We start from the raw sequence: 25,119 nt of genomic DNA, 5'->3' as shown, positions 1-25,119 counted from the left end.
AGCACATTGTCACCTCTGCTAACCTTAATAGAAAAAAGTTAACAGTGCCATCCGGTGGACTTTAATTGATTTTATTAATCTATGGTGTAGTGGTTTAAATACTATATTTATCCTAACAAGCGAACACCCCCCAGGAAGAGACACAAATTTATTTGGGATTGTGTCATTAAGAGCATCCATTGTAAAACTCTGTTAAATCAAACATGCATCACTACCTGCTGTGATAACCCCTTGTGAATAAGGGAGCAGCCAAGAGTAGCATTCTGTAGCATTTGTACTAACAAATTGTATTTGCAATTTATATAATAAGATATGGATTTTTTTGTGTCAGTATATCGATAAGATATTGCCATGCAAAATATCATGACGCTATACTCTATTGATTTTTTCCCTCTGCCTCTACTACCTACCTACCTACTCTATCTTGATAACAAGGACAGCATTTTGTTAAACCTGACTCTCTACAGCTAATTAAAGCTGACACCAAAATATCAGTTTGTTGCTACAAAAACAGTCTATTCCTTGAAATGCCATACATGCTAAATGTGATACACAATACCAGACATTTAGTCAATTCTGAAAGACATACTGACAGACTTAAAAAAGTAAAAACCATGCCTCTGCCCTCTCCTTTCCACTCTATCTCCAGACACTCTCTCAGTGCCTCGCTGGTCCCCACAGATTCCCCGACGAGATCTGGGAAACTCAATAAAACACAGGTAGGCCTAAAGGAAAATATGTGGGTGAGTGTGGATGAGGTTCCTTCTGTGCATATGCTCACATCTGTGATAGAATGGCAGTCCAATTAAAAAGGGCTTCTTGTGTAACTTACTCAGTTTTCTTTCTCACTCTCACCCTGCTTGACTCCAAGCAGGGTGCTTATGATCTAAAAAGTAAAACAATAGCTACAGTATTAGTTGGAGGATTTTAGCAACCTCGAGATCGTGGGTGTTTTTCCTGTTGAAAGTCTGTGAGGTGGAAAGAGGAGCTCTAAGCATCTTTATACGGAGCCAAACTGAGCACAAATGTAATGTATATAGCTGTTATTTGAAGATTAAGGTGATTAATGGTTTTAAGAAATACCATTATTCCATCCAGCAGCCTCCTTGATGTCAGTTTGCAGTTTTCAGAAGTGTGCCCTTGATCATATTGTTGGCATGTTATGATAAATGTATTTAGGAAAGTAGTGAATAACCCACCACTTTAGAGCCTCTCCTGTGCTGAAAGATAAATTTTTTTAAGCAGAATCGGCTCTTAATTTCATATTATCACTCATAGTTGACAGCCTACTAAAGAAATCAGTCAGGTGGAGTTGGTTGGAGTAAGTTGTGCCTTTCAGTTGATGAAAAAGATTGGCATAATAAAGAGATTTTGATTCTGTCAGACTACATTAGTCACCTGCCATTAGCCAGCCACACTGCTGGCATTGCATCAGCCAATAGTCACATATGTGCTCAGACCACTTAGTGTGTGAAGGGAATTGGTTGTTGGTACCAAAGTACATTGTGGATTTGTTTATTGTAGAAGAGACTGTGTTGGAATCCTCAGCAGCGACACAGGCCTGTGAACCCCCGTTACTCAAACTGATTGTTATATTGATGTAAAAACCATACAGCCTATTCGTTCGCACAGTGTTACTGGAAGATGAAAATGAAATGGCCACAAATTAAATCAGGAGGTGAGAGAGATTAGGAAGGTAAACACTTTCAGAGGAGTAGCTTCTTCAGGCATCTATTATCCTTGCAGAAAGGTTAGGCAGGGAATGAGATATGTTTGCCAAAAGCCTTCTGTCAGAATGAGAGAACGTTATGAAAGGCAAAAGGTCAGAACCCGTGTTCCTCTCATTGTAATCCTCAGCTCCTTCATGTCATATAGATGTGCAACAAGTGAAAAATCGATGCCCTTTTTCGGAATCTCACTTTCTCTTCTTTTGGCTTGTAGGTTTTCCACGAAATACTGGATGTCCCAGACATGCATAGTATGTGGAAAGGGAATGTTGTTTGGACTGAAATGTAAAAACTGCAAGTAGGTATCAGTACTGGTCAGTGCTGAGTACCCATTGTTGTCAGTGTCCACATTAGTAATTAATATCTAATCCCACACATTCGCTTATATTCCTGTCATTACTTTGTTTAATTAGTGTGCCATCCCGCTTGTTTTTCAATTATATCTCTTTGTCTCTTTTGATTGTTTTTCGACATGACACACATCAGTGACCCCTTTTGTTTTCAGCTTACTTGAATAAATTTCCAATTTGCATCTGTCTCTTTTTCCACCCACTTTGCATAGGTGTTATTGCTGTGTAATAAACACCACATAACAACAAAACACACACTAATCAAGTTTCTGTTTCGTGCATACTCAGGCTGAAGTGCCACAACAAATGCACCAAAGAAGCCCCACCTTGCCATTTACTGATCATTCAGCGAGGCGGACGGGAATCCCTCAAAGGTATTTTTTGATGTAATTTCCAATGTTGATATTATGTTTATACAAAATTGACGGACTTTCACATTTTGTTGATCATTGATCAAAAACCACTGATCAATGGCAATGAGTACCATTTAAAGAGAGTTGTCAGCATTGTAAGATGGCGAAAGCGTTCCAGGTTTGAGCGTGGAGTCAAGGAGGCCATTTATGTGAAAAGGGAAGGGCCATCTCTGAATCCAGGAGGGGGCCTAAGGGTACATCTTTTGCCATCTTACAATGCTGTGATTGCAGCCATTCCCCAACTCTCTGTGAATGGTACTCATGGCCATTGATCAATGGGCTTTGATCAGTAGTTGTTGATCAATGGCCATGAGAATTTGCATATTAATGATCAAGGAACTGACTTTACAGCCCATTGTTGTAAAGTCAGTCACTTGGATGAGTGACGAAACATTTGTCCCACTGAAAACGTGACGTCCAGATGAACAGAATCAACCTCTTGGGATTTACTTATCTGGATGATTGAGCATGCATCAAGACGTTATTTTACACTTGTTGACTATTAGTTTTTATTTTATTATGTTTAACAGATAATTAAGCAATAAATAAATGGTTAACAAGACTTCTAAAACCGTTGTGTGAGAGTACGGGAGGCCTAACTATTAGCCAGCTCAGCCAGGATTAATGCCTTTGTCAAGCCTTGTGAAGCTATCTAGCTCTCATTTGTTTTAGGCAACCCAAAGGCATGGCTCTACAGCTCTTGTGATTAACTAAATTTGGACATATCTGATTCCACTGAGCAAATGAAGTTATATTTTTTTTCAGCTTTCATTTGTAAAAGTGAAACTGCTTCTGCAGGTATAGGCTATCTCCTGATTAATTAAGCCATATAGGTTTGACAAATGTGCATCATAAGCTGTTTATACTGACACAGACAGCACTGAAGAAATTCCTATTATCTGCAATGAGAATTAAGATTCTTTTTTTCTTTTGTCCTCTCTCTGCCTTCCTTCTTCTCAAAATAAGATCATCAAGGAACAACTCAAGGTAAAGAGCATTAATTAGATGTCTTCTCTGCCTTCGTAAGAGAAAATGACAGTTTATTAATGACATAGTTTGCTCAAGGAAATTTGTTTTAACAGTGTGTGTGTGTGTGTGTGTGTGATAAAAGATGGATGGTGTTAAAGGAGAGGCAGTTTGTTCATTTTTTTCACATTAAAAGCTGTGTCTGATAAAGAATTTGTCTAATTTTCCTAAAGCTGTTAGGCAATTATTGTTTAATGTCAATCTCCCGTAGTGCTTCATTGTTCCTTTATGCTTTTTTTCTTTCTGCAGTAGCTCGTCTGGTACGGACTGAATCAGTGCCATGTGACATCAACAACCCGCTCAGGTACACAGACCTGCACATCAGTCAGACGCTCCCCAAAACCAACAAAATCAACAAGGTAAGGGTAAAAAATAAACCGTGTATTACAATCTGCGTATTTCTTGTCCTACATATCGCTTTCATTTATTTTTGGGAGCTTTGTGAGTCATTGTGTATTTGGAATCAGGAAACCATACGAAAATATCTTCAGCAATATTGATGTTTACACAGATGGATTTGTTTTCCTACACTGGATATTTTACAGCCAGCACATCTATCAAATTCAGCTCAGTTCCAGAGAAAAAAGTTTATCACTAAATTCCCATGGTGGTAACACCATGCTGGAAAGACTGTGAAACAAACACGCTTGTTAGGAAATAATGGGCAGGTGTGAACATGTGAGTAAGCCACAGCTTTTATGTATGCCTTTGTCTAACAGTTTGAGGTTTTCAGAAACTGGAGTGTGTTAGTTTTGTCAACACACATATTTTTTGTGTTTCTCATGGATTCACTTTTCCAAAACTCAAATCTTGGTTATAAACTTTGAAATATTCTTAAGTAAAGTAAAATGGTGGTATCACTAAATTCTGTTAATTTCTTCAGATGTGATAAATGTAATTTAAAGTTTATTAGGAACAATTATCTTGTGGAGTGATTATAATTAAAAAATAACCATTTAACCCCTGGATTTTATTTCATGTTCGTATCATAATTACTTAAAGAATTAGAAACTAAATTCATTTAGTTTTCTTGTGTTTGTATGTTTCTTTCAAATTGCAAATTCAAACTGTGGTTCTATCATAATTTAAATTAATGACGTTAGGTATCAAAATATATGGCAGTGCACAATCTGCTGTGCACCAGTTGAGCTGCACATACCACATTGATACTATCTTTACTTTTTAATATAATTTTTCAGAGTTAATCTTTTTCTGCAGGAGATGATGATATCTTCCTAAAATCTAACTTGCATTTGATTGATTGTTATATTGCTTATACAATAGACTTTGATCATTTGTTACAAACTACAGATGCTCTGATTTATTTTTCTTTTTGTTTTTACAAAGTATTCCCTAACTCTTCAGGTTGCTTTACCACCTTCCAGGCAGCCATTGATTTCTCTCTATCCAGTGCGCTTTCAAAATCAAGTAGCAGAAACTATATAAATTTGCTTGAGGAAGATGATCCATCATATTGAAAAGCCTAATTTTTGTCTGGTGTTTTCTCTTTGGATAACAGTTTGAAATCTCTACGTGTTGGTGCATTTCAAGGGCACCTGAGATTTAACAGTTGGCTGCTGAACAAAAAAATATTGTCTATTTTTCATCAATATCAGGTAGTTCTTTTTTTTTTTGCTTGCTTTCTGGATAAAATTTCTAAATTGTTTAATTTCTAAATTGATTTTAAGTCTGTAAAGTCAGGAAGAACTTCACTGAAAATTAAATGAATTGAATTATTTGAATGAATAAAATGCTACACCCAAGTCTTTGGATGACTAGACGTCAGTATGAAATGATTATATTAAGTAACTATTTGAATTTAAACTAGATGGAGTCTAGTCAGGGGCTGTCATCTAGATCTGAAATGATTTTTGCAAAATCTTCGGCTGAAGAACTGATCTGATGTGATGAGAATAAGATGAGAAGATGAGAAACATTTTACAGAAAAGTAAAGTTGACTACATTTCTCATTGTGATGGATTACATCTGCCAGGCAAGTTCCAAGTCTCTGATGTTTACTTTGTACTGAAATGAATAAAAAGTTCTGCCTTGAAGGTAGAAAATCAGTCTAGAGGCTCCAAGTTAGACGGAGAGAGAGTTCAACAATAAAGCAGAGTGAGAGCCTTTTACAATTAACAAACTGAGGGCCAGATTTGGTAACTGTGTCAGTATAAAACTCTCTTTTAGTGATTTTAAAAGCTACAGTTGGTGTTTATTAAATATGTGCAGTGTCAATTGTGCAACTGAAAGGTGTGGACAGCCTCATTGCAGATTGCAACATTGTACATTGCAGTTTTGGAGATTTAGGCCACATTTCTGGAGAGAAACTCACAATAAAAACAGTTTCTGTGTGTGTTGTATTTCTCTGCATCGCACACACTTATAGCCACGTGTTGTTTTAGATCTTCATGGGATCTATTGCATGTCTACAATTAATGCCAAACAACAGTTAATGGGGCTGAAAGGGACTTACGTGTGTTATATGAATGTCTAATCTTACAAAATTTTAAGTTGGCTGTGTAGAGAAAACAAAAACGATGCATGAAACAGCAACTTCTTTAATATGCACCCAAGTCACGCACACACAAACACACACATTTCAATTTTTTTAAGTAGAAGAGTTTGCGGTAAGGCAGCGATGCACTTGATAAATCGTGTGCTTCACCCGAGTTGTCAGATTTACCCAGCGATGACACACATATATACACTCATACTGTCCCTGGAAACTTCTAACCACAGAGTTTGCCAAAAACATTGATTCCTCTTCAACTGCCTCTTGTTTATCTTAATTGCCATGCTGTTTCCAGAGAGAAACACGTGTGCAACCTGCACTCACACTATATTATTTTGGTTAGTACATTACTCTTTCCCTCATCGGCTCTGCTTATTTTTGTTCCATTAATTTTTGCTGCTCTTGGTAGATTACATTGGTCATTACCTCAACTGTGGTTTAAATGAGCTCATTGTTCGTAGAGCAACCACAGAGCTATCGTCTCTCATGGGGGCATTTTTAGCGATTGCAGCCTCACGCTAATTTGCCCCCACTTAGTAAATTTGACTCTATAAATTCACCTTAAAATTACAAATACTTAAGTCTGAATAAAGCCTATGCTTATCTTTATCTGTTCTGTCTCTTCTCAGGATCACATCCCAGTCCCATACCAACCGGACTCCAGCAGTAACCCCTCATCCACCACCTCCTCCACTCCTTCCTCCCCAGCTCCTCCATTGCCCAGCAGTGCCACGCCACCCTCCCCTCTGCACCCCTCCCCACAGTCAGCAAGGCAACAGAAACAGTTCAACTTAACAGGTATTTTATTTAATACACATATAATTCCTATTCCCCTCTAAAAGTTTGGTGCATTTGGTGCATGCCCACAATAACAATGCTAAAAGAAGGTATGTTGGCTGTTTTAGCTTAGCATTTGGCAATGCAAGAATTATGCTAATGACTGAAGTGAATGTCAGAGCTGAAGCAAAATTAAGTAATTGCAACTGTGAGCTAATTTCTTTTTCTCATAGAAGCATTTTCCTTTGCTAAAAGTAAATAAAATGCCAAAGAAGGGATTGAGAACCGAACCTTGAGTTGAAATTATGAACTCAAATAAATAGATATTGCAACATAGATTGGTTCAAACTAATTTGACTTTGAATACTAAACTAACAAATTGCCATGTGAACTTGGACAGTCTACCCAACTTTTATCAAACTCTAGCTCTTCTTGTTGCCTTCCACAGCCTCCAGTTATTTCAAATACAAGCAACAGTTCATATTCCCCGGTAAGTACCTCAAAATTGATTATTTCCCCTTCCTATAATGCATTGCATCTAGCCAAGGATGAGTAAGGAGGGCCCTTTTGATGTTGTTGGTGGTTTTCATCCCCTCACCTTGGCCTGCTTGAAAAATCTCTACACCCACTCATGCTGTCTCATTTGGGCTTCCTAATGATTTGTCAATATCCAGACGCTTTGCTCTTGCCCACACTGGTACCATACAGTCTTTGCTCATTTGGCAGGTTATTATAGCTGAGACAAGCTGGAGTGGTGTTAGGTAAAGAGTGAAATCTGAAGAGACAGATTTTTGGAAATGCATAATTATAGTGCTCAGCAAGCTGCAGCATGTTCTGATTATTGTTGCCACACATGCTCTTTACTTCAGCTACCTTTATAAACTATGTAACAACACATCTACTTCTTACTGTTCACCATCAATCAAAAAAATCTATACATGGATGTAATGTCTTAGTCATCTCAAATTTACTGCTCTCTCTTATTCTGAAAAGACTACAAAAATGTAGTAATATGTGGTCTTCATACAAGTGTTCACTTTGGTGGGGTTGAGTATATGTCTGCAGAGATTCTGCTGGCATGGGATACACAAAATTTGACATTATATCAAATGGATCACCGATATCATTATATGAGGGCCTCCGATTCCCAACACTGGACAGTTTAGAGCTTTCAGCCCTGTTGGCTTGCAGGTCTTTGGAGCAAATCCACAACAACATCAGTGCAGACTCCACACAGAAAATAAAAACATGTCCCTCGCTGTGAGGAGATGGTGCCAGCTTATAATGCACCATGCTACAAAGAGAACAGTTTCTGTGGCTCACTCTTTGTGTTTTTGCATTAAAAAAAAAAGTCAAAGTGTGCCAATACAGACAACAAGTCTAGCAGTGAATCCTCTGATGTCTTTCAGAGGTGGATACAACAGCACAGCTGACCTTACTCTGTCTTGCATGTTGAAGATCAATGCTTGCAAAAAATAGTTGGGAGAATCCAACCTGTTCACATCTCCACCAGTATAACACGTTATGCAAACTATTTTCTATGTGCTTCATACAGCAGAATATGGTGTTATCACCACTATTAGAATGTCAGAAAGTTTGGTTGTAGAGCTATCTTCGAAGCATTTAAGTGAAAACAGCAGATGAGTTGAAAAATAAATGCTGGATATAACTTTAGATATAGCATTTGATACAAGAGCCCATATAAGCCATTCTGATGCTCTCACATCAAGATATTCTCTTTTCACATGCATAAATCTTCACTCGCACATATTTCCATTTCCCTTTCATATTTATAAATTGTCACACTTACATACACACATTCTCTGTTTACATATTGTATGTGTAGATTCTGCTTGTAGCTACTTTCAATCTCCTTTCACATGCATATATTTTGACTCATAATTACATATATATATATATATATATATATATATATATATATATATATATATATATATATATATATATATATATATATATTTCTCATTTCAATACATACATAGTTTTACCTCTTACGTATGAGTCTTTGGACTCCCATGCTTATACATTCTTTGTTCTCAGATACACACATTCAATTTAACGAATACAGGTCTCTGACAAGAATTAAGTAGCAACTGAAATTACATTCATGTATTAAAATGTATTGAGCAGATAGGTGCTACATATTCCCAGAGAATCTCATGGTTCAAGAAATACAGACGCTATCAATACATTAGGGCCCTATGCTTAGATGAATTCATTTTCTAGTGACTTCTGAAAACCAGACAAAGATCCAGATCTTAGATGCAGCTTGATTTTTCATTTTTCAAAGATTGTCATCAATTTCACGGTACTTTAAAGTTGTGATAGGAATATATGTTTGGGGATTTATCTTTTTAATTCTGTAAGCCATTTATGGCTTCATTTTATTTTATACACAAATGTATTTTTTGTTGCTCTATTTGTGTTTATCGTAAGTATACTGCTTCCTCCAAAAATATTCTAATGCCTTTGATTATGGTTTTCAGTATCATGAAGTATCTGCCTAAAGGCTTTTGCAGCAGTAAAATAGTCATATTTGACTGCTAAACATTACAGCATAATGATGACAAATCAAACATTGCAATTAAATCTACACCATTAATGTGGGGAAAAATAATTTTATTCCTGTAGTCATATGTTAACAATAAATACATGCAAATTTCCTACAAATTTATGGTGGGAAGCTTTTTTATGATGAAAAATACTGCAATGAAGTTTAATAATGCATCTTAAAAAATTATCCTTGATTTTAAAAATCAAACTGTCAAAGCAATTTTATTTAATGGAGTCTGGCAGTGTGAACTTGAGCTAGTTTGAGATGTGAGTGCCAGAGTTAAAACTACTGAAGTTGTACATCCAAATGATGACATCGAAGGCTGGAAACTAGAAGGGCTGATTTCCAATGAGCATACTAGCTGCTGGCTAAAGGAACCTGCTTTGTAAGTGCTGCTGTATTTGGGTGAGATACAGCTTTGATGGTTCAAGGCAGAAGTTTGAATGAATAACTCTCACACTCAAGTGATGAGGAGTAACCACAATCTGGAGTACAGTCTGGTAGGAAGGCAGCTGTTGAACTGGTGAAACTGTCTGAAGATGGATATGAGTGTCAATCTTCTGCACATGCCCCACTGAACCTGTGTTGTCCTTATAGTCAGTAGCCTGGATATAATAAAATGTAAGTGTAAATGTTAAAAAATGTCTTTACTGCTGTTTTGTTTATCACAGTATTGCTTATTTAGCCATAGTTAGAGAACATGTAATTTTCATTAGCTGATCACATCGTTTTTTTTCTTATTGTAGGAGGACAAACATATGCCTGCAAAAAAATACATCTTATATATGAAGAACCTAAAATAAAATAAGTCAGCTTTGCTTAGGCCAATGTAGCAACCAATCACCTAGAGTAAAAAAATAACTCAACGTGATAACCGATCTATACTCAGCTCATCTTTTAATCTGTAAATTCTTATTGGATGACCTGCATGCCATTTCCACTGTATTCCTTGTTTCTTGTGTTTGGAGTCCCCAGTTTCCACAGGTGTATAAAACCGAGCACCTAGTCATACAATCTGCCTTTGCAAACAGAAGAATGGGTCTAATAAAGATTCTAAAGATTGTGTTGAATTTGAGCAAGAAGTCAGTTCATGAAATTTCTTCCATTTGGAACTATAAGTGGTATTATTGCAAAGCATTTAGGAACTATAGGAACCTAGCCAAGAAGTGATAGATCACGTAAAGTTACATTCCAATCTCGTCAAGCTCTGCTGACTAAATATGCATTTGCATGACTAGACAATTCCTGTCGATGTCATATGTAGGTGGTCCAGTGCTTTTAAGCATCTAGTGTATTCTTTTGTTAGACACAAATAAATTACACTTTTTCTTCTTACGTCCACATATCCTTTATAGAATTAAATGCATATTAAATTAATGTGCATGAGAACTACATATGAGGAAAAATATAAAAATGTCAGAATAAAAATGTATGAATATGTGCATTGAAATATATAAGTAAAAGGGGTGAATGTGAGAATTAAAAAGAAAATGATATAAAAATGACAGTGCGAGCATGTAAAAGGAGAATGTATTTATGTGAGAGTTTCAGAATTCGTGTTGCCTTTCATAATTTGTGTCACAATTCACTGCATATCATTATAGACAGCTTTTACACACAAAGAAAAAATTCTGTGTAAACATTTAGAATCTATAAAGTCATAGTTTTTTTAGGTGCTCTTTAAACAGAATGGCAGTCTGTCTCTTTGTTGACATAATGAAGGTCATAATTTCATTGTGTGAATAAGTATTGTAGATGCCAAGTGTGTTTGAAAATTTCCATGTACTCACAGGCACCCTGGAAGTCTTCAAATCCTGTTTAATGGGAGAGGTTAATGGGAGTTAATTTATAATTTGGCATCAGATTTCACCTATTCATAGCAATGCCACAGGATTAGCCCTATGGTAGATGACATCATGCTTTAATTATTTTTTCCAAAGTATAGTAGGAAGAGTTACCTTGTGTCATTAAGTAGGATATTACACCATAATTCAATTCAATTCAGTTTTATTTATATAGCGCCAAATCACAACAACAGTTGGAATAATAGTATTCCTTCTTCCATTATGATAGTTAGCAATGATAGCTGAAAACAGAAGGCTTACAATGATGATAGCATTGCTACTACTGCATTTTACTGGGAAAGAAAAACTCTTGCCTTGTTTAATAGTATCACAGTTTTGACACAGCTGGTATTTCAGTCACCACTGTGGCTCTGTTGTAGCTGGTGTTCCCTAGCTTTTCTATTACATGATAAGCAGCACCACCAATGTTAATAATGACTTTTAATGAATGCAGTTTTGTTTCAATTCATTAATTTGATGTGTTGTAACTCGAATGCTTCCAGATGTTGCTCCCGAGGCTCCTCCCAGCCGAGCTCCGCAGGTCATTCTGCATCCCGTTCTTTCTGAACCAGGGTAAGTAAAATCAATGACAGAAATAGTTCAGTAGAACCGCATGAATACATTTAAAGAAAGAAAGTACTACCGATCATCTTTTCTCTCTGTCAGTCAGCCTTTTCCTCATCTGCATGCTTTCTCTCCTTCTCCTCCTCCCCTCTTCCCCCTTTCTCTCTGGGGTAGTTGGTCAGAGGCCAAGTTGAACTTATTGGAGCACAGATATTTGGGTGGCAATTTCAATGCGAGGGACGACATGATGATTACTCAGAGACTAATGTTAGCATGGCCTTTAGTTCACGCTACACTTGGGATGCCAAGTGGATTTTCACTAGCTCTTTGAGGAAGCCAGTGGTCATAGGAAGACAACCGGAAGAGAAGGATTAGTGATGAGATGCCTCTCGACCCAGATGTTAATTAAATCAGATCTCAATATATCGCATGAAACGGGGCAAGAATCTATAGGAAGATGATCAGTTGTGATGAAATACAGGTCATGCTGAAAGACTGGAGTAGATTCATCAAGAACAAATAATTATATTTAAAAAAAAATCAACATGGTAGTAAGACTGGGAAAAAATCGAAAGTATGACTTTTACACTGAGGTACGGGGCTGTACATGTACAAGCTGTCTTTGATGTCATCATGCCTCATTTATATAGCAGCTGCCAGATTTGAGATTAAAAAACAGGAAGGCAAAGTCTGGAAATAATAGGAATCATACAAAAATAATGGCATGCATACATAACAATAGACTCCATGTTTGGGATAGTTTAGCATTTAGCATTACATTCATTACCATAATCATTATAATGTGATGCGAAATATTGTTTTCTGTATCTTGAAACCACATTCAGGCGTTGAGCTGTAAAGCTTCACTGTCAGTTTTTCACAAGGTGCTCCAAATGCATGCATATGAGTTTTGTTTTGTTGTTATACTGGTCTCTGTGTACACTCCGGGGCTGATTGTGAATGAGTTGCAGCTGGCAAATTTTGTCATCTCACTGAGGACAAAATATTCATTTTTATTGAGACTAATAGACTGAATTTATTCACAGCCAAAAGGGTATACAGGAAAGGAAAGTGTGTACAGCCCACAATGAAAAGCCAACTATTTTGTTATTAGGCTTTTAACAATTAACAACACCCATGTGACTGTGACAGCTAAGAACTAAAAGACTTGATATTAGTTTGTCAACAAGAAAAACGGGGTTTTAACATTTATTGAAATCAGAGCAGCAGGAGACTGTATATAAAACACTAATTAAATGACAAAGAAAAGCCCCTTGTACTCTCTCTTGGGGAAATAGATAAGAGTCATTACCTGTTCCCCCAATATTAACCATTCAAGGTTTGAGACATTGTATTTTATTTTTGCTTTTCATAGAAATATGTTCATAACTTGGGAACAAATTCTACCAGAGCCAGCTTGTAGGAAGTTATGAAAAGGCATGAACCACAGTAAATTAAGAAAACAAAATGTACAACTACTACTGAGAAATGCTAGCTGACTCATAAGGCTGCACACTCTGACCTGAATGCCCCCCCAAAAAATTCTCCATTAGTTTCAGTCAATAAATGCATCATAATTTACCTTAGATTCTTAACATATAATATATCTGTATTTATTCTTGATTTGGGCATTCACATACAGCTAAATATTTAGGAATCATGAATCTCTTGAGAAAAGAGCAAGAGAAAACTCATTTAAAAACCCATATCTTTGGCAACCTTTTCTCCATTTTTCCCCTTTCTCACTCCCGTTCATCGTTCCCTGCCTTTTTGACAAATGGGAATGCATAAGCGTGGTTAAAAAACCCACATTCTTCTGATTTAATTAATGCTATCGCCCCTCCTGTCCCTTCTTTGTATGCTCTTACAGTGGCAGCTGGCAGATTTCTTTGCCCTTAATAGCTTCATCTCAGGGTTAATGAGGGCCTGTTTTAGACCCGAACGCCCTGCAGGATTCCCTCATTAGAGCAGAGATCGAACCGGTGGTAGCAGCCCTTGGCGCCACAGGAATCACATTATTTTATATGCTGCCTCACCTATGGTCTTTTCAGTCAAGGGTTGCTCTGTGAACAAGTGTTAATATACCATAGAATGTGGGGAGTTATACACTGATGTTACACAGACGATTATGTGGACAGTGGGGGTTGAGTGGAATAAGGGAAACGGATTCATTTATGTCATGTGAGTGGCTGTAGGTGACAATGGACACGCCTGGGTCAGAAATTAATAAGGGCACAGGGTGCAAATGCACTTAAAAACTCGTAAAATGAATGTGAAAATAAAAATTAGGGTCAGAAAAAGGCTGCCACTAATGAGAAGACCTCTCTCTTACATTTCCCCCTGTTCACATTGTAGTTATTTATCTATTAAATGGTCACAGTATCATTGTCTTTTTGCCACCTGAGACATTGCAGATGATTCACAGCATAAAAGCCTGTGGTTCAGTAATTCTTTTTATTGTAATGTGTGCAAAAAAAATAATAGCTTTTTTAGGTAAAAAAAAAAAAAAAGACACATTGCTAAGAAAAATTGTGCATGAATGAAAATAAATGCAACTCCTGAAAAACACACTGACAAAAGGAAACACGATTAATAATAAAGTAAACACTGGAGATAGACTAGTTGCGAGAGGTGAAAAAAAAAAAAGATCTGTATCTAGTATTTAGAAATATCAGAAAAGAAATATTGGTTTTTAATGTTTAAAATAAGACAAATCTAATAACAAAATATCTATTCACAAAGACCAGCTCATCTCATAGTCATTGAAATGGCCTCTATAAAAGACCTTATGTGTTATAATGGGATTCTGAATCTACAGCATGTCTCTTCTTTGGTGTCTAGGTAAAAGCACAATAGAAAGGTTACCGGCTCAGAAAATAAGGTGGCATGCAGCTTTTAAATTGCAGGTCTCAGAGCTGCCTGCAGATATTTATTGCATTGTTTAAAAGTGCACAAAAAGTATCACTAAAACCAAATATTTCAGACCTTCAGAGCTTCATTGGTGCTTAATGATTCTGGGTTCAGACCTTTTTAAAAATATTCATGTGCCATTCTCATGCTAAGTACCGAGATCGGTTTAACACTGGCCAAAATCACTGGTTCTGATATGCACATTTGCCTCTACAAAATCTCTCAGGAACACGAGACTGATCTATTGCTGTTATTCTGTAGGAAGTTGAATCGACTGACAGCAAAGTAACACATTTTGTAAAAGAAAAAAAATGTTGTGAAAGTGGTACAAAGAAGTACAAACAAAACAAAACAGCAGTGAACCCTGGACAAGCATTTTAATCGATGGAGAGGGCTCCAGCACCCAAAAGGCATCACAAATGACATTCAGTCATTTCTACTTTAATAGCAACTTTAAAAACAAAAAGCAAAAAACAAAACAAAGAAAATTCCTACTTTTTAGTCAGAAACAACCAGGTGTTGTAAAACAGAGCGCAATTCACTCTTTGTGACAGACACACAGGGGAAAGGGTGTCAAGAGAAGTTATCTATTGCCAATTAGAATATATCAGGTGCAGGTGCAATCAGTTCATCTGGGTATAGAGACAAAAAACTGCAACAGCAGTTCTTGTTGTAGTTTTTGTAGTGATCTTTGATTCTTTTTTGTGTTTACTTTTCTGCTTCCTCAATAGTTGGAAACTATTGTGAGAACCTAAACATTTGTCATGACTTAATATGACACAGGCGTTAGTATATTGCCATCCACAGATGGTATTCAGACATATTCATTATCTGTTTGTGAAATGATTTAGAGGTTGTAGTGGTGACACATCATATGGAATGACACACATCAGTGCACACACAATAGTCGTCCAGATAAAAATCAGCCTGTCTGATCATACGTGTGAGTACCACATCTCTGTGTAGAGGCTACATTACTGATATCTACCGCAAAACCATCTCTGCTCTCAGCACACATGAAAACTATTTAATATAATAACTATTTGAAACATACAAATATTACAGCAATACTAACTCAGTTCAGTTCAGTTTTATTTATATAGCACTGAATCTCAAAGCGTTTTACATGGAAATACTTTGGTTTCAGATGCACATACATATAGATGGCTTTAGAACATGCTTATACTAATACTCATACTCCACAATCAACGTATACACTCAATAAAGAATTTAAAACCTGCAAAGATATTTTTCCTTATGAATATATTTCTTCTCTTCCTCCTTTTTATTTTAGCAATGAGGGCAACCCTTTGCTTCAAATCGAAGTTGAACCTACATCAGACGTGAGTATGACCTTTGTTGTGCTTTCAGCGTGTGCGGATCTAGCTTTGTTCAGTCCTTGCATTGCTGATAGTACTGACAATTATGCCAGTAATATCAGTGTGTAATTGCTGGTGAATGCGAATGAAGACTAAATACCACTCTCACCAACACTTGTCACAGTCATTTGCGTTGTTCTCTCATTTAGCATAATTTGTCTCAGCTCTGTGAGGAGCCTTTAGGTAAGTTATGCGTCAAAAGCAACAAGAAGGAAAAGACATCTTCGCTCCTCGTCATTGCTATTTCTATAACAATGATATAATTTGAGAAAATGTGATGCAGATTGCGTTGAATGATATTCCAGCAGGCGCCTTGGAGTAGGTCATTTTCTCTCTTGCGGTGCATTATATTTAAAATCAAATCAGAGTAAATCAACCACTTTTCCCTGTGGTTATTTTCCCTTTTTTTTTATCAGTCTATTTTTTATTGGTAACAGTCTAAACAGTCAGTATTTCAAGTGCAAACAGCCACAGAAAAATCATTATATATAGAGGCAACACAGACATACAGTATGTGTTTGTTTTTTTTCATATACAATCCTGTTTATAAGTAAAATAGTACTCAATACATTTACTTATAAGCTAAAATATATCACATCATATGCTATACTCATTGTAAAATATATATTGTTACAAGGAAAGATGATTTATTTATGTATGTATGTATGTATAAAATGAAAAATTGACATTACCATCTGATAAAAACTGTTCATCCTGGGAATACAGAGCTTTTGCTACATCTAAAGCTTGGTGGGTTGGAGAAGCTTTTTGCCGATAATTATGCTTCTCTTAAATGGCATTTGTATAAAAAATATAATAAAACATCCATCTGCTATCTTGCTGGAATGATTTAACACTATCTTTTTGTGTATAATGGCATTTTGATTCCATACATGTGTAGGAAATTCAAGCTACCCACAGTTCAATTTTGCTTTATCACAGAATGAGGAAGGCAATGATGAGGACTCTGGTGATGAGTTTGAGGAGATGAACTTGTCGCTCCTGTCGGCTCGAAACTTCCCACGTAAGGCCAGTCAGACCAGTATCTTCCTGCAGGAATGGGACATCCCCTTTGAGCAACTAGAGATTGGGGAGATGATTGGTAAGGGTCGCTTTGGAAAGGTTTTCCATGGACGATGGCATGGCGAGGTCGCCATTCGCTTAATTGACATTGAGCGTGATAACGAAGACCAGCTGAAGGCCTTCAAACGTGAGGTGATGGCCTACCGAAACACTCGCCATGAAAATGTGGTGCTCTTTATGGGGGCCTGCATGAGCCCACCACATCTGGCCATCATTACCAGGTAAGGATAAAGATCTAAGTTTGAATTAAGGTGTTCTTGATAAAGCTCTACACCTCTGACAGACATTGATCACACTTAAGTACTGTTTGCTATATTGTGTGATTGTCCTCTCTACCGGCTCACAAGCTGAGCTTCACTACAAAAAGCAGCTAATGAACACTTGAATGTAGCTACCTGTTAAGGACTAGGAGAGAAACATGAACAAATGCACTGAGGATTTTATATTTTGTTTTGTTACGTGGCAGCAAAGAAAAAGGGATACAAGCAAACAGTTTACCAGCAACAGATTACTTAATTTAGAAACTAAATAAAAAATGACTTGAATTTCAGAATTAACGAGAAAGTAATCTGAGTACCTTAAAGAATTAACTTGTAAACATGTCATGTCTTATAGTTTAATGTCCAGAAATAATATTGAATAATAAGGAAACTACAATATTTGCATGGCCTAAAAGGTTAGTTAAAGTGCCACTTTAAAATAATACAAGTTGAGTTTGAAGAACTTTTTAAAACGACCTCTATTGTTCTTTATAATTGCAGTCATAATGGTGTCCATCAATAGCCCTATATTAGAATATGTTATAGTACACAATGGTTCATTTGAGCTTTCATGTTTGAGCAGGCTGCAAAAATAATATACAGATGGCAATGAAAAGAATGCTGACCATAAAACAAATGAAAGTACAGTGCAATTATAAAAAGCAATATAATGAGACTCCATAAATGGATCATCGCAGATAAAATGCAGAAATGTTCATATGGGTTATCTGTAGGAAAAAAAATTATACAACTCTAACCAGGGTAACTGTCTGTCTGTCCGTCCGTCCGTCCATCCATCCATCCGTTCATCATTTTCACAGCTCTAAAATGTGTAGTTTGGTCTGCTTCTGAACTTGAGAGAATGACCATTTTATGGCTTTGACAGTCAGTCCTGGTCACCTAGCATTCATTCTAGATCAGCCACAGACCTTCCCTTCTTTAGAAATATGCGTTTAGAGTGTCTGACAATGGGATGTGGAGAGGTTATGATTAGAGCAGGCTGCTGCTGTTGCTGAATAGATGAACCAACCACTCACCATAGCAATAGTGCATTTGTCTTCACTACAGTGCAACAGCAGATAATATGAGGTTAGAGTGGACGTGAAGATTTCTCTCTCTTTAATTATTTCATGTATTAGTGTTTACTTTTAGGCAGATTTAAGTACTGTAAGTATTTTGCCACGAGAAGTACTCTCATTTAATTAATTAGCAGAGCTAATGACGTTCAGAAAGAAATTATTGCCCGTCCTATTGTCATCTACATAGGCTGTGAACAACAAGGAAGTCTTGCAATTTTTATACATTGTCTCTGCATATATTTGTTTTGAAGGGACTGTCCATCTCTTACTAAATGTACAACTTTAAATATGCTTTAGCACAAATGCACTAATCCCTTCCATCATATTTACTGTTTTAAATGACCAGTTGTATGATTTCTGAGATATTGCATCTGATGCCAGTTGAAATTGCTGTATGCACAGGGGAGCTAACAGGTGAGCTGGCTGCTTCTCAGAAATCCTCACTGGTGATTGCTGAAAATAATAGCGAATGTCAGTGCAACAGGTGGCTTTGTTATCCACTAATACTCTGCTTCTCACACCACAAGGATAAAAAAAGTTACTACAAAATAGTCTTCATATTAATCATGTAGACCAAAGTGCAAAACGAAGCACACTGGTTTATTAAAGATTTCAGGCTGCATTAATAGGAACATAAATATTGATTGAAACGTTTTCCTTTAACTTTTTCCTTTATGTTGGTTGATTTTGTTGGGCATAGAGGATACAGTGATATTACTGCTGTATTTTATTCATGTAAATTGCATAATTCATTTTGAAGCACAAAGGTGATTTTCAGAATGTTAAGGTGGACTCATTAGTTCTCCATCATCTTGTCTTCCATTAAATACACCCTTTCTTCTTAGACTAGATTATCCATATCATATTTGCCGTAGGTATAAAAGTAACTGTCATAAAACATAATGTCTGCATAAAAAATTTCAACTGGCTTTAGATTTAACCAGCCAGCATTTGTTAGTTAGATTTCTGTGTTTAATAAAAGACGTGTAAAGAGAGGTTTTAAATATAAAAAATGAGGCTGTCATGAGATTGTTTCAGGAATGAATATGTATGAGCTGTTAGCTTCGGGTCCTTTGTTGGTCACCTGCATGGCACAGTCGGGGTTGAGGGCTTCAAGTGTGAGGCAGGGGGTGTTTGTTGAGCTGCCTATTAAAATGCCATTTTGATGGCACCCCTCCAGAAATATCACATTGTCTAGCTGAAATACAGTCTAGCTCCATTCTGGCTTACAGTGAACTTCGCTTTTAGTTCATAGGATGGCATTTTATCCTCTAACAGTGTCTCAAACTCCAGTAATGCACACTCGTGAACTTCTAGACAAATATTTTTTCTGTTTATGTAACACTGAACATTTAAAAGATGAGGATTAGATGAAGTGGAGAGAGGTGAAAATTGAACACTCTAACAGTTAACCATTTTGTGGACTGTTTCAGTATTAGTCTCATTTCTTATGTATTTGTTTTTATTAGGGATGACAAAGAGACTCATTCAAGCCTGCAGTTAAGTTTACATCACATTGTTCAGACTATAAACATGTCAGGCGCTTGTTGATACTTTGATGATTAATTACAGCAGCACAGCATAGTGTGTGTTCACAGTCTAGGCACCCAGCTCACCACTCATCAATATGTAAGTAAAATTGGGGGTTTATAATTAACTATTCCCCTGAGTTTACAGGTGGATACTGGGGCAGTGGAGGGGTTTAAATAGTAGGCTGCAATGCTGGGTAGTGGACACTGACATGTAAGAGGGACACATTGGAGATTTTTTGTAGCTTAACTAGACCACCAAAATGGGAGGCCATGTTTGGTATATGAAATGAGGACAGAAAGGCACGATATGTGTGTAAAATAGTGCAGCTCGAGTTCCCTGCTTCTTCTGCTTCTTTGCTCCATTTCATTTAAAATATGATTTCAAAACAATTTTGAATTCTCGGTTAGAAGCAATATATAAGTATCAGTCCATTTACCATATTCACTTATCTTGTATGAATTTTTTTCTTTTATTCTTAGGAGAGCAGTACAGGAGTCCTTTATTTTAACTTCTTTGTATACGAGGTTTTAGCCCTGCACTTATCAGTTGCTTTCTACAAGCTTAATGAATCACTTCTCTTTGCAACGTTGATGTACAAAGCATGATTGAGACATATTGGAATGACAGGAAACCAGTGACAAACTAAGCTGAAAATACTCATTTAAAAGTTTCGAAAGGAATTTTTTAAGATTGACTTGTAACATCTAAATAATGTAGTGATTTTATCAAATTTGTATTACCTATTGGCATTGATGTAAACCCTGAATTTTACTGTCTTTTCCAGCTTTTGTAAAGGCAGGACACTTTATTCTGTAGTGCGAGATGCCAAAGTTGTCCTGGATGTTAACAAGACACGACAGATTGCACAAGAGATGGTCAAGGTAAAATAACTCGGCACTGATTTCTCCAAAACACTTCAGCAGAATGCCACGTATTACAAGGTGTCCCACCCTCCCTCCCTCTCTCTGTCCTCAGGGGATGGGCTACCTCCACGCAAAGGGGATCTTACACAAAGACATGAAGTCCAAGAATGTGTTTTATGACAATGGCAAAGTCGTCATCACTGACTTTGGGCTCTTCACCATATCTGGAGTTCTGCAGGCTGGCAGGTAATTATGTTCAATACACTTATGGGACAGGAATGCTTTCGTTAGCATTTGCAATACATGAATTAGTCTTGGAGAGAAACTGAAAGTTCTGACACGTGTAGTGCAGAGACAACAAAACCTTTGGTCCATGCAGTGGATACGCTGCACATTTGTGTGATGAAAATGTCATCTTGTTATGTATTTAAACCCTACTTTTTTATTATTACTGCATACATTTTTTAACACTGTTCAATTATAATGAATGGTGATGCTTCCTTTTCTGTTTTTGAAAACCTCTGTTCCAACATGTCTAATTTACATAACGGTTGCCATTAAGATTACATTCATGCGCAAATAATTGAAAACTGTTTTTTTTTTCTGGAAGTAATTACAGTTCCCATAAAAGCTTCACACTTGTCCCCTCAAGAACTCAAACAGTGTTAAACAGAAATGTCCAAGATATAAAGAAAACATGAGTAACCAGGTCAAGGAGGAGCAAATAAATTCAATAATGGCTGGATAAATTTGCCCTTACAAACAGTACAGCAGAACTATTTGTTCTGTGAATCATCAGCAATGGTTAAAATGCTCAAAATTATTTCCCATGCCAATGAAAAAATATATATGTATGACACCCAACATCTAGACTAACATCGAAACAACTAGTAGCTCAGTGTTTTAACATCTGTAAGAAACAATTGCATTGTAACTAGAGATTGACAAGGTACAACACATACTACTACACATACTATACTACAGCAATGGTGAGCCAGGACATCAGATCCAGGGGGAGATATCATCATTACCACCCTCCAAAATTAGGTACAGAGCCCAACAGTGATCCTTTAGATGCTTTGCTATAAGCTCAAGGTAGTAAAGGAAAGTTAGCAAAATTATTAAAACTATAGTAAAAGTGTGATGAAGAAAGTGCAACAACCTGCTCATACCCTAGGCCTTAGAAAAGCCCAACCAAAGACTGACCTCTGCACATCTTCAGTTATACCAGAGGGATAGAAGCCGGAAGAATAAACTAGCTGTTTTCCATTGAACCATCCAAGGTGTACTCTCAAAGGTGGAGGACAATAGGAGAGCAACCCCACCAAGGCTGAACACAGAGCAATACTGGAAGAGCATATGGGAGAATATTGCAACACAACAATGCTCAGTGGCTTGCAAATCTAAGAGAAGGTCACAGCAACTTCCTTGAACAGGACCCAGTAACCATGAGAGTGGCAGATATAAAAGAAACAACTTCAAGTGTGAAGCTGGATAGTACTGGGACCTGATATGATTCACACCTACTGACTAAAGAAACTAACTGTGGTCCATGAACATCTGGCCGCTGCTAATGGATGAGACCCACCTGGAATGGCTAACTGAAAACCAGTCCTGATAGTCAAAGATCCCCAGAAGGGCCTAGTTCCATCCAACTACTAGCCGATAATCTGCATTAGTGCCTTTTCAGGCATCATAGTGGCTGAGATGAACAAGCACATGGCTCAGTTTCTCAGTTTGGCCTGGAAAGGAATCAGCATAGCACCAACTACTGGTAGCAGATCAGTCATCTGAGACTGTAAGACCAGACTGACCAACCTGTGGACTGCCTAGATTGACTACAAGAATGCCTATGACTCAGTGTCTCACACATGGATCCTGGAATGCTTAGAACTGATCAACAGGACCCTAAGAGCCTTCAACAGGAATTCAGTGGGGGATGTGGTGAAAAACACTGGAGGTAAACCTTAAGCTAGTTGCATAAGTGTGTTTATATTTTGTCACCATTGTTGTTCTGCATAGATTTAAATAACCTCAGATAAATCATTAACTAGGATACTGACTACAGCATAGAGCAAATGTCAGCCTTCTCCTCTATATCAATGACATCAAGCTCTATACCACCGATGCACACGACTAGGATCTACAGAATTCGGGCTGCCATTTCACTAGCTGGACCCATGTCCTCATTTTAGGTTTGATAATGTTTGAGTGGGTAGAGTTGAATGGCTTGGGCATGAATTGAGCTGCAGTTTGGGGAAGGCCTTGAAGTGGACTGACGGCGGCTCCAGGGCCTGGCAGATCCCCATGTACTAAATAGAAGTGAAGAAGTTAAAGGATTGAAAAGGGGAGGGAGGGTGAGGCACGTAAACGAGAATGAACAGCTTGTAGAACTGAGGGAGCCTATATAGATGAGAACTGGAAGGAGCATGTTTGGAGGCGTGCTCCTGCTCCTGAAATTGCAATACTTTATCTACAGTTGAACTGGAGAAGTGTAGTTGGATGGTAACAAAAAGAGGAAATGCAATCAGAATGGAGGCGATTGCACTACCAGAAGGGAACATTGCAGACACTGAAGACAGCTACAAGTACCTGGGAATCCCACAAGCAAATGGGAGTCATGAAGAGCCTGCTAGGAAAGCCGCAATTACCAAATATCTCCCATGAGTAAGGCAAGTCCTAAGGAGTTAGCTGAATGGGAAGAACAAGATTTGGGCAATCAGCAGTGCCAGTGATCAGATACCCTGCTAGCCAAAGCAGCAGATAGAAGCCACTGACATCAAGACAAGAAAACTCCAAGGAAGCTGTCACCCCTCAACTCTGAGACTAAGGCTAAGCAGAAAGAAGAAGGCCAAGGACTAGAGAAAGTCTTAGGGCCACTATCCATGATGAAACAACATATATCTATGAGTTAATCAGGAAGATGGCCACACCTGATTATGTGCCTAGTGAATACCTCACCCAGCAGAAAATTGAGAAAAATAATTATTGCAGTGCAGGAACAAGCTCTAAGCACTAGATCAATAAAGGCTGGGGTCTACCACACCAGGCAAGACCACCAGGCTGGAATATTATACAAGAACATCTGTGACAAGTTCCTAAATCAAAATGTGATATGCCCCCTAGGGTAGTTAAGAATGTCTGAGCTAAAATCTTGTGGGACTTCCAGATACAGACGGACAAACAGGTGATACTAACGAACTGGACATGGTAGATAGATATTGCTATACCAAATGATTACTGTACCAGGAAGAAGGAACATAAAATCAACAAGAAGCTTGAGAAATAAAACAGAGAGGAGCTAGAGGAAATGAGGAGGGTAAAATCAACAGTGGTATTCGTGGTACTCAGAACACCCAAAGCAGTGGCCTCCAAACTGGGCAAGTGGCTCACACAGGTATCAGGAATGACATCTGAGATCTCTGTCCAGAAGAATTTTATTTGTCACGTACACAGTCATACAGAGTACGATATGCGGTGAAATGCTTAGACAACTGCTCGTGACCTAAAGCAAAAAAAAAAGGAAAAGGCTATGAATAAGATCACAGCAGAGTTTATGGAGAAGTTTATGCAAAACTTCCCAGTCCACCTCGTACACCTGAGTGTACGAAAGCATTTTATTCATATTGATTTTTGCATGTTCATCTCTCTCAAATCTGCAATTCATCATGACACTAGAGCCAAGTGTTAATGAGTTTTGTATAGCATAAACACTGGAAACTTACTGCGAGATATTATCATTAAAACAGATATGGTGTTCAAAACTTCGACGATGTACTTGCACTTGTAGTAATTGCACTCGTTGAAAGGGATAAGTCATTTTTAATCTGTGGTTACATTTAGTGTTTTTAAAAGCAGACCAAATGCCAATATATTAACAGCAACAACATCAGCATTTTCTGTTTGAAAAAATAAGCTTATTTGGCATCTCATTTGAAGCAAAATGATGTCATTATGACATCTGCATTATAAATATGAAGCTATGATCTGTAGCTGCTTAGTTTGGCATAAACTGGAGAAAGCTGGTCATTCCCAAAGTTAACAAAACCCCCCAAATACCTCTAATCTTGTTTTATAGAAGGTAATTAGAGCTTTTTTGTGATGAAAGATCTTCATGGTGTTGTGGAAGTTTTCCATTTAAATAAAGCCTGCAGACGAGCGGTGAGCGGTAGCTAACATTTTTTAATCCAAACACACAAAGAACAGAAAACCAAGCTTGTGGAG

At 37.4% G+C, this 25,119-nt stretch overlaps 1 protein-coding gene across 3 annotated transcripts in view; it reads left to right on the top strand.

Moving 5' to 3' along the window:
* The window catches only part of ksr2 (kinase suppressor of ras 2), a 120,207-nt gene that overhangs the window by 76,518 nt on the left and 18,570 nt on the right, over positions 1-25,119 (top strand). For all 3 annotated transcript variants that reach the window (XM_026187933.1, XM_026187934.1, XM_026187932.1), the window contains 12 exons: positions 650-719; positions 1,942-2,025; positions 2,366-2,451; positions 3,457-3,477; positions 3,766-3,875; positions 6,658-6,826; positions 7,254-7,295; positions 11,728-11,797; positions 15,993-16,041; positions 17,020-17,381; positions 20,817-20,913; positions 21,008-21,141. In XM_026187933.1, coding sequence (XP_026043718.1) covers positions 650-719; positions 1,942-2,025; positions 2,366-2,451; positions 3,457-3,477; positions 3,766-3,875; positions 6,658-6,826; positions 7,254-7,295; positions 11,728-11,797; positions 15,993-16,041; positions 17,020-17,381; positions 20,817-20,913; positions 21,008-21,141 — 1,294 coding nt within the window. The remainder of the gene's footprint in view (positions 1-649; positions 720-1,941; positions 2,026-2,365; positions 2,452-3,456; positions 3,478-3,765; positions 3,876-6,657; positions 6,827-7,253; positions 7,296-11,727; positions 11,798-15,992; positions 16,042-17,019; positions 17,382-20,816; positions 20,914-21,007; positions 21,142-25,119) is intronic.

This window comes from Astatotilapia calliptera, chromosome 12, assembly GCF_900246225.1.
Source record: "Astatotilapia calliptera chromosome 12, fAstCal1.2, whole genome shotgun sequence".
Lineage (NCBI taxonomy): Eukaryota > Metazoa > Chordata > Actinopteri > Cichliformes > Cichlidae > Astatotilapia > Astatotilapia calliptera.
Note: the sequence above shows the minus strand (reverse complement) of the source record. Positions and strands in the feature narration are given on the sequence as shown.